At 41.5% G+C, this 12,898-nt stretch overlaps 1 protein-coding gene across 2 annotated transcripts in view; it reads right to left on the bottom strand.

Moving 5' to 3' along the window:
- Positions 1-12,898, bottom strand: part of si:dkey-172j4.3 (diacylglycerol kinase eta) — a 98,221-nt gene that overhangs the window by 5,033 nt on the left and 80,290 nt on the right. For both annotated transcript variants that reach the window (XM_046065027.1, XM_046065026.1), the window contains 11 exons: positions 10,565-10,630; positions 9,495-9,666; positions 9,280-9,378; positions 8,926-9,010; positions 7,682-7,789; positions 5,233-5,329; positions 4,998-5,105; positions 4,766-4,879; positions 3,819-3,953; positions 2,772-2,935; positions 702-807 (listed from right to left, as the gene is read on the bottom strand). In XM_046065027.1, coding sequence (XP_045920983.1) covers positions 702-807; positions 2,772-2,935; positions 3,819-3,953; positions 4,766-4,879; positions 4,998-5,105; positions 5,233-5,329; positions 7,682-7,789; positions 8,926-9,010; positions 9,280-9,378; positions 9,495-9,666; positions 10,565-10,630 — 1,254 coding nt within the window. The remainder of the gene's footprint in view (positions 1-701; positions 808-2,771; positions 2,936-3,818; positions 3,954-4,765; positions 4,880-4,997; positions 5,106-5,232; positions 5,330-7,681; positions 7,790-8,925; positions 9,011-9,279; positions 9,379-9,494; positions 9,667-10,564; positions 10,631-12,898) is intronic.

The following is a 12,898-nucleotide window of genomic DNA, read 5'->3' as shown; positions in this document are numbered from 1 at the left end:
GCTACTGTAGAAACATGGCAGCACAACATGGCGACGTCCCCGTAAGAGGACCTGCAGTGTTTGTAGATACTCAATCTAAGGTAATAAAAACATACTGGTTTATTATGTAAGGTCTTTATACACCACTGAAAACATAGTTATGTATAATAATATCGTATTCCTGTCAATAGATCCTCCTAAATATTACACACTGAACCTTTAAATTCATCTTATTATTATATTTTATCTGCATCTACTATATACACATACACAGTTTATGGCATCTAATTTTTTATCTAATTCCAGGTCTTTTTATTTCACAACACTACTTTTCCCCTATGACCATTTATTTTAGTTCAAGGCCACTTTTCACCACTGCGTCCTAACCTGTCAATCAAGACAAATGGTCAGCAGGGCCAGAGACAGTTACGTGATTGGCGGTCCGCTTATTCAGACCAAAGCAGCAGCCAATCACATAACTGGCTTTGTGCTGATTTTTTTTAATATTGAACACTTCGGCGCTCCACAATATTGAAGGCGAAAGCCAGCTGTGTCCTTGAAGCGACATTACTGATGCATTTCTGGTTAATAGGCTTTAAAATTAACAGCCTGTAAATTAACATGAGACCCAAGCGTATTGACTGATAATCTGTATGCTTTCTCCATTTTTGTCAATCAAATCAGCCATATGTCCGTCCGTCTGTTCCCCCTCGGTGTCTTACCTCAGGGCTGGACAGTTTGGCCTCCGTGAGCACCAGGGCCGTGGCGTTGACAGCGTGAGCCAGCTCCTGCTCCACCAGCTTGTGGGTTTTGGCTGCCTCGCGGATCCTGGGGAGGAGGAGATCACAGACTTGAAAGAGCTGTAATTACTATTTCGACAAGCTGGAATTAAGGCGATTATTCCAACAAGTTGTCTCAGCCTGTTGACGGGCCGTTTTTTTTCCTCTCCACATCTCCCACCTTGGAGTTTAGTTTAGAAGATGTTTCGATTCAAAACTTCGCCATGAGTTTGACCAGTGAGCGACAAAAGTTCACAGCTGAAATGAGTCAACTGCCTTTGTTTCACTTGTTGTTTTCACCTCTGATCATCTCCACTTGGAGTCTTCATATGTTGGCAGTAGGTGGAAAATCACAGGCTTTTTTATTGTGCTCCCAAATTCTCCATTTCAAATCTCTTCCCCCCCCGAAATCCCCTGTATGACCATTTCTCAGCTTCAGAGATGAGTTTGCAAATATAATTAAATAATTTATCATCCTGAAAGGCAATGACGGGTGATGATTGAGATCATCATAATAAACCAGACAAATGGAGAAGATCTCAGAGGCACACAAATGGTTTATAAGTGCAAAAAAGAGAAATAAAATAGCTCATCAGTGCAGCAGAGAAATAAGCAAATAAGCGAGCTAATTACAGTGGGATAAACAAATCCCAAAATGTAGGGGAAAATTCCCCCTTGCCCCCTTTATCTTTAACACAAAAACACTACACTGATGATAGTAGATAATGAAACAGGAAGGTTGCCGATTAGCTTGCTTTAATGTTTTATGTTTTTATTGTTTATTGTTTGTTTGTTTGCAATTTGCACAAATTTATCATCTTGCAAAGATCATGTGAATGGACCAAGTGTGCGTCTTTAATCATAGTCATCTCTGGTAGTGTTTTAAATATATTCCTGTAGTACTGTAAATTCTCAACCAGGCCTTAACATACCTGAAACTGAAACTTATACTTCGAGACAGAGTGTAACCTGCACAATGAAAAAACCTTTCCAGGTACATGCTCTGTACTCCGTACTTGTATAGCGCCTTTCTAGTCTTTTCGACCACTTAAAGCGCTTTTACACTACATCTGCATTCACCAGTCATACACATTCATACACTGAGCCTCAGTGCTCAAACGGAAACTAACATTCACACTCATTCATACACTGGGCAAATCGGGGTTCAGTATCTTGCCCAAGGACATTTCGACACGCAACCAGGGGGAGCCAGGGATTGAACCGCCGACCTTCCGATTAACGGCCAACCCGCTCTAAACAACTGGCTCAAAAAACAAAAGGATTATTACAAAATACCCTTTGTCTTTCTATTGTCTGGCTCTTTTCTTCTACATTTTTTCCTAAGATTATTTGATTTTATTAGGTTTTCGTAAGACGTCTCCCCTTTTTCTGATCTGCTGCCATTTTAATTCATTTGGGGGGGAAATTGATAAATTTAAGACAATGCACTGAACATTATAATACAATAAATATGTCATGCTGTACTTACTGTACACCTCAGCTGCACTGAGGTTCTCTTTTTAACACCCCCCCAAACAAATGCTGCTTACACTCACTAATCAAATCTCCTCTACTGTACTTAAGCCACTGTCAATGAAAGTCAACACATCCTGCACAGATGTTTCACTTTAAAAAGCCTAAAATTGAACTTGCCTGAGTTGCCTGACTTGTATTATTGTATCCAATTTGAGTCCCAACTTTCTCGAGGTGAACTTGTAAGTTGTCAGATTTACAAACTGGCAAGGATGCATCAACACACATGGCGGGGCGGCGTAAGGGTTAGAGAGACCATCCCACAGCAATAATGGTATAAATGGTCCAGTCAAAATGTCCTAGAAGTAGCATTTACTACAATATTCTTGCACACTAGAAGTCTCTAGAAGATTTGTTGGATCAAATACACTGTTTATTAATGACATTTTGGACCTCAGTGCAGTCAAAATGGCTTTGAGCAAGACTTCGACCTCGACCTGCCTCCTGTACACACCACAGAAATAGTGAAGTGCTTCTTACTTGGTGATGAGCGTGTCGGCCACGATGCCCAGCTGCTGCACCTGAGCGCACTCCTCCTCAGTCAGGTACTCCATGGACTGCTGAGAGTTAAGGCGGGGCCTGGTGTCGCGGTAGCTGTCGATCTTCCTCTTGTCCTCCCACGACTTCAGCGTGCTCTCGAACGCCTGGTTGCACAAAAAAAAAAATGGCAAAGATTTAGGCACAAGTCGTGTACCGACTTTACTCACCGTTCAACACTACGACAAGCACATCATGTAAAGTTTTTTCCCCGTACATTTTAAAAGAAAAGTCTGCTTCAGTCGGTACTTGAAACATCAAAACTCTTATTGAATTCAAGAGCCACCTGACACCTGATTTGAGGCGGTTCTTCGCGTATTGTGTCTGTGAATATTCAAGGTAAATCTGAATGAAGACACAAGAATAGGTAGAAGAGGTTCCAGTAAACACAGGTGCACTTTACCTCAAGTCTGGACTAAAATAAAACTCTGAGGCCACTGAGAGGAAAATAAGAAAGAAAAGGAAGAAAAAAAGTATCTGTGTGTTTTATTGCATCCAGGCATGAATTTAATTTATAAACCTGTCAATACTCAGGCCTCAACCAGGCACCAAGCAGAGATAATGCTCACCTGAAACATTACCATCACCATTTGACTGAAGAAAAGCTCCATTTAGGAGGATAAAACCAGACAGCCAACAGTCTTCTCCCTCTGCAGTACTTAAGGAGGGAAACCATGGAAACAAAGTGCCCAAATGTGCTTGGCTCAAGAGAGCCAGCTGAAGTTTGAGCAGCGTGAAGAGTGAATCCCGAAATAGACAGAGTCAACAACACGGGCAGACAGCTGAGAGTGGATTTTCGGCTCCAATGTTTATGAATGGAAGACTAAAAGTCAACACGGTTGTTTTTCATATAGCAGACACACACCTTTATACTGTAAAAATCAAACTAGGCTGTTTTTTTTAATTAAGTATAACGTAAAATCATGTGTAGATCTTCTATATTCCGACTACATTATACATCAGACGATTCATCTTTTAGTTGGACATTACTCTGTCTCTGGTGAGCATCTGCGCTCGGTTCTTATGGACGATCTTGACGATGCCAGGTGGCTGGATCCACGCCTCTCCGTCCACCTGCACGGGAACCCCCTCCTCCCCGAGGATGGTGATCCTCACCTGGCGGCACTGAGACGCAACAGAGCAGAAACAGCGTCTGTCAGATGTTTGTTTTAAACCAGTTATTCCCAGCTTGACCCCATCTGTCCTTTGCTGTTGGACATTGAGCATTTCAATGTGATCATGGAAAACCTGAACCGTTAAAAGTTACATAAGTAGAACCAGCGTATTATATTACATGGAGTATTTGTAGTTGGTGTTGAATTGCCAGATGGGCCAAAGTTTTGTCTATTCTATTCCAAGTTGTCAAGTTTTCTCCGCTCAGACATTCTGTTTTAACTCTAACTTTATCAATTTAAAGTAGCAAGACATCACTGAAATACGTTGTGTTTCTCATTCACTTCAGGTTTAGAAGATTAAAATAAACACCAGTACATGTAAATATATTCTTGTGCAAAGATGTACAGCTGCGAACCCTTGCGCAGCTACTCAAGGTTGTTCAAGACTGTTGTTCAGACAATCTATGAAGTTAAGTACTTTAATTTAACATTGCAGTTATTTTCAATCACTGATGAGAACGTTAGCTGAATATCTAATATCTAAAGACTAAGTCTGCAGTAGTGCTAGCATCTCTGTAGGTGTTGAGCTAAATGCTAATGCAGCATGCTAAAACATTTAGCACAAAACTAAAATAAAATAAAATACAAATGATCAGAATGTCATTAGTGTTGCAGGTATTTGGTCCTAAACCAAAGTACTGGCCAAGGTGACGGAACAATGTCAAAGGGTTTCACCACATCCGCTTTAATGAAAACCTTGACACTGTAACTGTGATTATAAAGGTGTGTCCATGATATTCAGGGATGTATGTTGTGTGCTACCTGTGCAATGCGGTGGTGCTGCAGGTTGATGACTCTGGACATGGCCATCTGCATGCTGCCAAACACCGCCACCACCTCCAACTTCTTATCGTCAAATGATGGAGCACCAAAGTTCTAAAAAATAGGAGAGGAGAGCATTCTACTTTTAAATCTCTCAGTTCAAACTAACTGAATCAAAGAAAAGGGGATTTCCTGACTTGACTCACGATGCTACTTCTTTCACAACACTCACATTATCCTCCTTGGTGCCTCCCCAGAAGTTGATACCGCCTGCGTAGCTCGAGATATTGAGCACAGCTAAGCCCTGCAGACTTGGCAGAGACATGGGAACACCGTCACACTGAAGAGAGAGGGGAAGTTAGAAAGGGTGGGAAACACAGGAGGTTAGAGGGTAACAGCTGACTGCACTTTGTTTCCCAAAACATTCACCTTTCATCACTTTGTGTGTGTGTGTGTGTGTGTCTGACCTCCAGCTGAACTCTCTGCTCCAGGTTCTTGTACGTCTTCTGGACCAGCTCTTTAGTCCCCAGCACTCCGTACCACATCATGTTCTTGGTGCGACTGCTGTGAGAAGGAGACAGGAGGAAGAAAGTTGTTGGTGACAGAAAACAGCCGTTCCCTATTCACGTTGTCCTATATGTTACTAAACATAGAGACAAAGGACTCTCCCACATAGCGTGACAATCATACAGGTTTATGATATGGTCACCAGTTCTACCACCAAATATAATTTATCGTCTGAGAAATTATGTTTTGGCGGACATCTCTACATACTAGAATACACATAAGCCGCCGTTGCCATGGAGCAGAAGTCAGAGACAACACCGCGTCTTAGTTGTCAAGTGAAAAATTTAATTTAGGTTTTTTTAAAAAAAACCCATCATTGCAGTTTTCACTTATTCCTACATTTTCAATACAAAAAAAGCCCCAAAACATCTCAACTTTCATCAAAAAATCAGGCGTTTCAGGCCACAACAATCACTAAAAAAGCCTGCAAAATTCTGGAGGGACTGAACCGCAGCAACTGAAGTGAAAGTAGCAGCAGCAGAAGTCAGTAATAATAAGCAGAGGTAGTTAAATAATACTGGTAATAACCGTAATAGCAGCAACAGAAGTATTGGCAGTAGCAGGAGTAAATATTTAAATAGTTCAATAGTGGCAAGGCTTAAATAATACTAGCAATGAGTATTAACAATATGTACAACGTGGGGGTGCCGTAACAGCATTATCCATTGTTTAAAGAGGTGGTATTATGCTCATTTTCAGGTTCAAAATCTTAATTAGGGGTTGTACCAGAACAGGTTTACATGGTTTAATATTCAAAAAACACCATATTTGTCTCATACTGCACATTGCTGCAGCTCCTCTTTTCACCCTATGTGTTGTTCGCTCCGCTCTTGAGCTACAGCGATGCAACTTACTTGTACAAAATCTTTGTTGGGAGTTGCACATGCGCAGTTCCCAGGTAAGGACTACTAGCCAATCAGAAGCAGAGAAGGGCGAGTCGTAACAAACAAGGTAGTGTGATCCAAATCAAAGCCGCTTCAGACTGAGACCGTAACCTAGCAGATGGTATAAGTTGCTCTCAAGTCCACAACCACACAACATCATTGTTCCACATCTTACCATCAAGACTAAACGTTGAACTGTTGCCGGTGTTCTGACGATCTATGCTGCCTTGCTGAAAAATGCTACCATTGCGCAAATCGATAGACTCAACTCTACTTGGCCCTGCTCCGTTTTCCATTGCAGATAGTACCCAGAGATAGTACGTAGCTTGTCGTCATAGCGACGCCACACACAACTGCTGGGACATAATGTTGAATGCGAGACACACACCAGCGATCCACACAGCTTTCTCTTTTTTAAGTTAAAACGTTTCAACATTACTCAGAATATAAAGACAGATAAGCGGTATGAAAACCTTCCAGCTGTGTTTTGCTCTGCCGTTGTTGAGAGCAGAGGGCTCTGTGAGCGGGCGGCTGGCCAGCCTCAATATTCAAGGACATTTTTGTTCCGCCATCACTTCTCGTAAAACTGTCAATATTCGAAATCTACACAGCTGATTTCTCACCTCAAAACTTCTCAGAAGTGGATTTAGTGATGAAATTCCATACAAAAACTGTAAAACTTTCTGTTGCTGGCCTCTGTCTGGTGCACGTAATGATGATGCAGTGAATAGTGAATATTCTCTCTGACCAATCAGCAGTCTGTCGTGTTTTCACGTTACATTTTAGTATCCCTCAGCTTGCTTGGAACCTCGATGGAGGTGAGGTGATATGAAAAAAAGTACCTGGAAGCAGGTGCAGGTGCAACATTTCTACAATGGAAAACCAAACGAAGGCGAGTCGAGCCAAAGGGCCTCCGCTCAGACTGGCTTGGTTTGAAGGCGTGCCTGACCCGCTAGCCACTTGGCAAGCTTTATGATGCGTTTTCATTGTGACGTCACAAGTAAAGGAAGTGAAACGGCTGGACTACAAACGAGCCGTTTTCAAGCGGTTCAGAGCAGAGCTTTCTGTGGGAGATGGGAACTCCCTTTGGGCTTTTTCACTTTGCAAACCTGTTATATGCACAAAAAAGAGATATAACTCAGTAAAGGAGAGGGAAAAAGCCAAAAAGCATAATACCACCTCTTTAAGTGGCTTTAACAGTTGTGCATAATGTGAGATATGTGCAGTATTGTATGAGTGTATGACTTCCAACAAAGGAAAGTTAAAAGTATTTGCTAAATATATGTATGATATGTCACACATTAAATCAATGCTGGGTGCTGTTCGGGTGAAGAAATTGAAAAAACATTTTTATCAGATGTGACACTTAAATTAGTTGTTGGCAAAGAGAGTTGCTGAGGTACATAATTTAATCAAATGCTCTGTGAACAGATAATTAGTTTTCTGTGTGCGTTTGTGTTCATACCTGCATTTCTTTGGGTGCTCGTCTCTCTTGTTGTTGAACTCGAGGGAAATCTTGGCGTCCAGGCCGATGCCGAAGTAGTTGTTCATCACACACTTCTCTGAACATTGCCTACGAATACAGAAAAAGCGTTGATTGTTTATTAAAGGTTCAGTGTGTAATATTTCTGAGGATTTTTGACAGCAATGCAATACAATATCCATAACTATGTTTTCAGTTGTGTATAAAGACCTTACATAATGAACCATTGTGTTTTTATTACCTTAGAATGAGCCTTTTTTATCTACCTAAACGCGGAGATCTATGGAGGTCGCAGTATTGTGTCGTCATGTTTCTACAATAGCCGACCGTACAAACAGCGCTACAGAGCGCGTTTCGTCATCACAGTGTTCTTTTTCTGCCTGTAAAATTCCGGCAGTGTAGACGCTTGTCACTACATTAATTGCGTCCGTATAAGAAGAGGAAATTATGATAATAATAATAATAATTATTACATTTGGACAAATGAACGAGCACACTTGTTATTTAGCACGAGAGCCAACAGCCTCTGGAGCTCTGACTTCATAGTGTACATGAAGCCAGGGGAGTCGGGAGAGATGCAGACAGCTGACGGCAAAAAAATCACGGACATAATCGGTGTGGATTTTCCTAGATGGAAGGCTTTGATGTGGGAAAGATGTTTTCAAAGCGGAGCTGAAGTTGTCTATTTTCTGCTAGACAGGTAATAAAGTTTGTCAGACTTTAGCGATGCAAATGAAAGCTGTTGTTTGATAGCTTTAGCTAGAAGCTGGCCATAATCACTGACAGACGTGGCGTGTTTCTCCTTTCCACTTCTGTAAAATATGTAGTTGGATTAATTTCATGTACCCATGTTGTGCTACAGCGCTGTGGTTTGGCTTTTCCGGTTACGTTAGCGAGACAATCAGCTGATCATTAATTGGCAATAAAATGTTAGCTTACAGCATGGAAGCGATCAGCCAGCTAAACTTTTACTGCTCTGGTAGAAAACACATGTAGTTGGATTTATTTCGCTGTGCTTTGGCTTGTGGTGTAAAATATACAGTCTGATTAATTTCATGTGGTTACTCTCTCTCTCCAGCGCTCCAGGGGTGCAATTCGCAACTCTCACCACTGGATGCCACTAATACTTACACACTGAACCTTTAAAATGCGGTGACATGCTCACACACAAGCACATTATTTAGCCACGGCTGGTATGTAGCAGATGAGAGCGCACAAAGACTTACACAGACTCCTCGCTGTAGGCGACAGTGTTGAGGCTCTCTGGTTTCTCAAGGACAATGGGGGAGGTGGGGCTTAAGCTTCCTTGGCCTGGACAGAGGAACAATTCAAAAATGTCCAATAGTAATGATCAAAGTTTCCTTGTAAAATTGGAATTATCAGTTGATCTTTAGACAATATAACATCAAAGTTGCAGGTTATTCTTCATGCGATGAGTCGTCCTCAAACTTTTCTGACTCAACGCAATAGTAAGACTTTTTAAAAATCTGATGTAGCTTTTCCAAAACGTATAAACAGCATTTTAGAGTATGTCCCTTCCCCTCGCAACCCTGCTGAGTTTAGACTAAAGGGACACTTACGCGGCTCAGCATCCTTCAGGTCCTCGCTGTTTTCTCTTTTGATGGAGGACGAGGATGACATCCTCTGGACCTGCGTGTGTCGGTTCTGCTCGTCCACCACTGAAATGACAACATTGCAACACACTCACGTTTGCACGTCAAGGCATGGCTGTGTCAAAAAGATACCTAAAGAAAAACATAATTTCTAGCTGTAATTCGAGAGGCCTTCTTCTTACCTTTCTCGGCCTGCTCGATGATCTGCCTCAGGGCTTTCTTCAGGCTGTTGGCCCTGAGCATCAGCTGCTCCTTGGACCGGTACGTTTTACCCTCTGAACCCGACTCGCCGCCACTTTCGCTGGGGCTGGAGCCGCCACTCTCCTGGCTGGGCACCGAACCAGCTGGCACCACCTGCATGTGGCAGGGAAAGAAAAGCAAACACGCCCTCTTGCTGTTATAATACATCTGTAAAATGATATCTACACCATCCTCGCATGTTCCTGTTCAGTGACCTTTTTGTTTAATCCCTGATGTTATCCGACTCCCATATGAGACTTCTTGAATTCTGAGAGCAGCATTAGCATATTATCACAATAACAGCAGAATTAAACCAGAAAATGGCTCCTCATTCATACATTTTTACAATTCATGCTCTGTGGAGCGTCACAGTGGCGCAAAATCTCTCATCTCCCTCTCGTTTCTGACAAAAGGGAGGCAGCGGCTCATTTACATGCAAAACTGAGGAATGTCCATATTTTATTTGTCAATTATGGAATCATGCTTGATACAAGGCTAAACTTTTTATTGAGCAAAAGGTTGAAAACATACTGACATTTTTGAGGGCTATTTCTCCTATAGCACCGATATCAATCTGCCAATATGATGACAAACCGTTCAAAACATTGAAATTTCTGACATTGTTAGAGGAGGTGCAACTACAAGCAAAAAGCTAAGATAAGAAAAATGTCACAGATTTACATGTCAAAAATCATTTTGCCTCCTTTCCCAACTTGTTACTCATCTTGTCACCCCTCAGGTTTATCCCATGACCACTGCTCAGTTCAACAGTAAATATAGATTAAGTGTTCTGGCAGATATCCATAAAGTGTTAAATCAGTGTAACTTTACATCATTTTATTGGCTGGTGTCCTTAAACAAGCAGGATTTGTGTTGTTAGTCACACTTTTTGCCACTTTTTCCAAATCTCATTTTGGTGTTGCTTGATATTTAGAACTTGTAATCAGGCTGTAAGACTACGCACTGCTTGCTATGACTATTTCATATTGATTATAACTGGCAGTGTTATTACCTGGGCCTCTGCTTCCTCACTTAAGGCCTTGACAAGGGAATCGAGCTTCTCGTTCAGCAATGCACACTGGGAGGAGAGAGAGAGAGAGAGACACACAGAAAGACTGTGAGAAGGGGATGTTTATAGTTTAGTTTTATATGGCACTTTTGCTCACTTCAAAATCATATGAGAGGAGTGTAAATTGGGAGATACAGTACAAATCAATGTTGGGCAGAAATGCAGCAACACCCGACAACAGCGTGAAATCAATACCTATACAGCGCATAGAGATCTTTTATTTGCAGAAACAAAAGGCAAATTTCCCTCCGGGCAACAATAAAGCTTTATTTTCACTTTATTTGGAAAAAGACGGATAAGCGGGATGGAGCTCAAAGCGCTCTGACAGGAAGCTGGTGAAGGCTGGAGACGCCTCTGCTGGGTGAAAAGATTTTCTCTTTGTTTGGAAACAAATGTCTCATAAAAACCTTTTTTTTTTTGGTGGCAAACCACTCTTGCTCTCAGCATGAGTTTATTTCACCTGCTGGTGACAGACAGCTACTGTTGATTATTTAAGGGACAAGGCCTTTGCCGTTGTCAATATTTTAAGGGCACAAAGACCAAATGCCAGGGCAGCAAAGCCATAATATTTTTATTCAATTTTTTTTCTAATTTGTTAATGCTTGTCAATAATCATAACCATTCACCAGGAACGCTGGCTGTCAGTCACAGGGGGTGGTGACAGAAGGTCAGTCTATATAATGACTGGAGGTAGGGGAAGAAATTAATTCATATATTCATCAAGATGCAGACGGACGATTCTGAATCAATTCACAAATGTCAAAAATCGATTTGCTCCCCCTTAATGTTAATTCAGTGTTTCCCCTATATGCATTTGTGCGCCGCTGCTGAATCATGACCGCCGCAACTAAAATATCCCACGATCATTACGCGCTACAAATGTTTTCACTCGCACACTGCGAGAGACAACACTCAATGCTTGTCTCGCTTCTTGTCCTCGTTCTATACAGACCATCTACGTGACAGGTGTTGTTATAAGAGCAGCGTAACTCCTGCGTAGCGAGTGATTGTCCGAGCGGCAGAAAGTGACGGTGGCCGCGAGCGGAGGAAAATATTCTGGCAGTAAATGTACGGTGTTGGTTACGGTGTGTCTGCTTCTTAAGACCAAGAAAAGTTTGTCTGTTGTTTTCCCACCTGCTGGAAAAGTGAAGCCACCCCTCCCCTTCAGACTGCGCAGCTGAGCAGGGAAGCTTATACAGTGTCCTAGGCTGCGTCTTCTGGCTGCTGTGAAACTGAACATTAGCTCAATTTATAGAAAGTAACTGGTAGCTGTATTTTATTACTGCCTACTAGTCCAATGTTGAGAACATAAGTTACAAACACTAAACTGGCGTAGCCTGCAGCTCTGTCCTGTACAGACTGATTCAATTATATGAGTGTGAGAAAGTGGTTGTTAGGAAAAGAAAGGACGGTGGTGACTGTGGAGGAGCTGAGGTTAGTAAAGCTAATTAGTGATGCAAACTAGTCCTTCTAAGCTAATGAGGAGACGTTTCTGTTTGGATTTTAATGTGCAAAGTTTCTCATGAGGTTTCTCATGTTGCCCATTTTTTATATTAATATCTACAGATAAATGTCAAAGGCTGTAAAATGAAGACACAAAAGGCAAACATGAACAGTCGTATCTATAATGATTGTGAGGTCATATTAACAGGGTTTTCCTGCCGTTAAGGCTTAGGGGTGCCGTAGATGTAAAATCACTGTGGAGCATCAGAACCAACAAAATTACTTTCTCCAGATCTAAAGGTTGTAGTTCCTCTTTGGGTGTTGATTATTTATTATCTGCTCTAGCTTTTCCAACTATTTGTTCAGAGATATGGTGAAAATAATGGCCCAATATTATGTGAAAAAACATGTCATTGGAAAATGTACAATTCGACCATGACTAACACGACAACACCAAAACATTAATCTAAAGCTCACATTCAATTATATGAACACACTGAAGTTTTAAGCTATTCTAATGTGCATCGCATGCTCATGGACATAAGAGCGATGTTGCTGAGACATGTTTTTGTGTTGTTTTATATTGAGACCAAAAAATTTTATATTGAGACAAAAATTTGGCTTCACCTCCACTGCTACAACTCCATCCTAGGGGAAAATGCAATTCATAACGCAATGGAAAGAGGAAAGGATGCTGACCACGGTGGAGCTGAGGTTAGTAAAGCAAATTATGGATGCAAACTACTTTCAGCTAATGAAGAGATGTTTCTTTTAAATTTTAATGTGCAAAAAAAATGCTCGGTAACCTGCGTTCGGTTCCCGTTTGAACCGCGT

Source organism: Micropterus dolomieu, linkage group LG12, assembly GCF_021292245.1.
Source record: "Micropterus dolomieu isolate WLL.071019.BEF.003 ecotype Adirondacks linkage group LG12, ASM2129224v1, whole genome shotgun sequence".
NCBI classification, from domain to species: domain Eukaryota; kingdom Metazoa; phylum Chordata; class Actinopteri; order Centrarchiformes; family Centrarchidae; genus Micropterus; species Micropterus dolomieu.
This window is presented reverse-complemented; position numbering and strand designations above follow the sequence as displayed.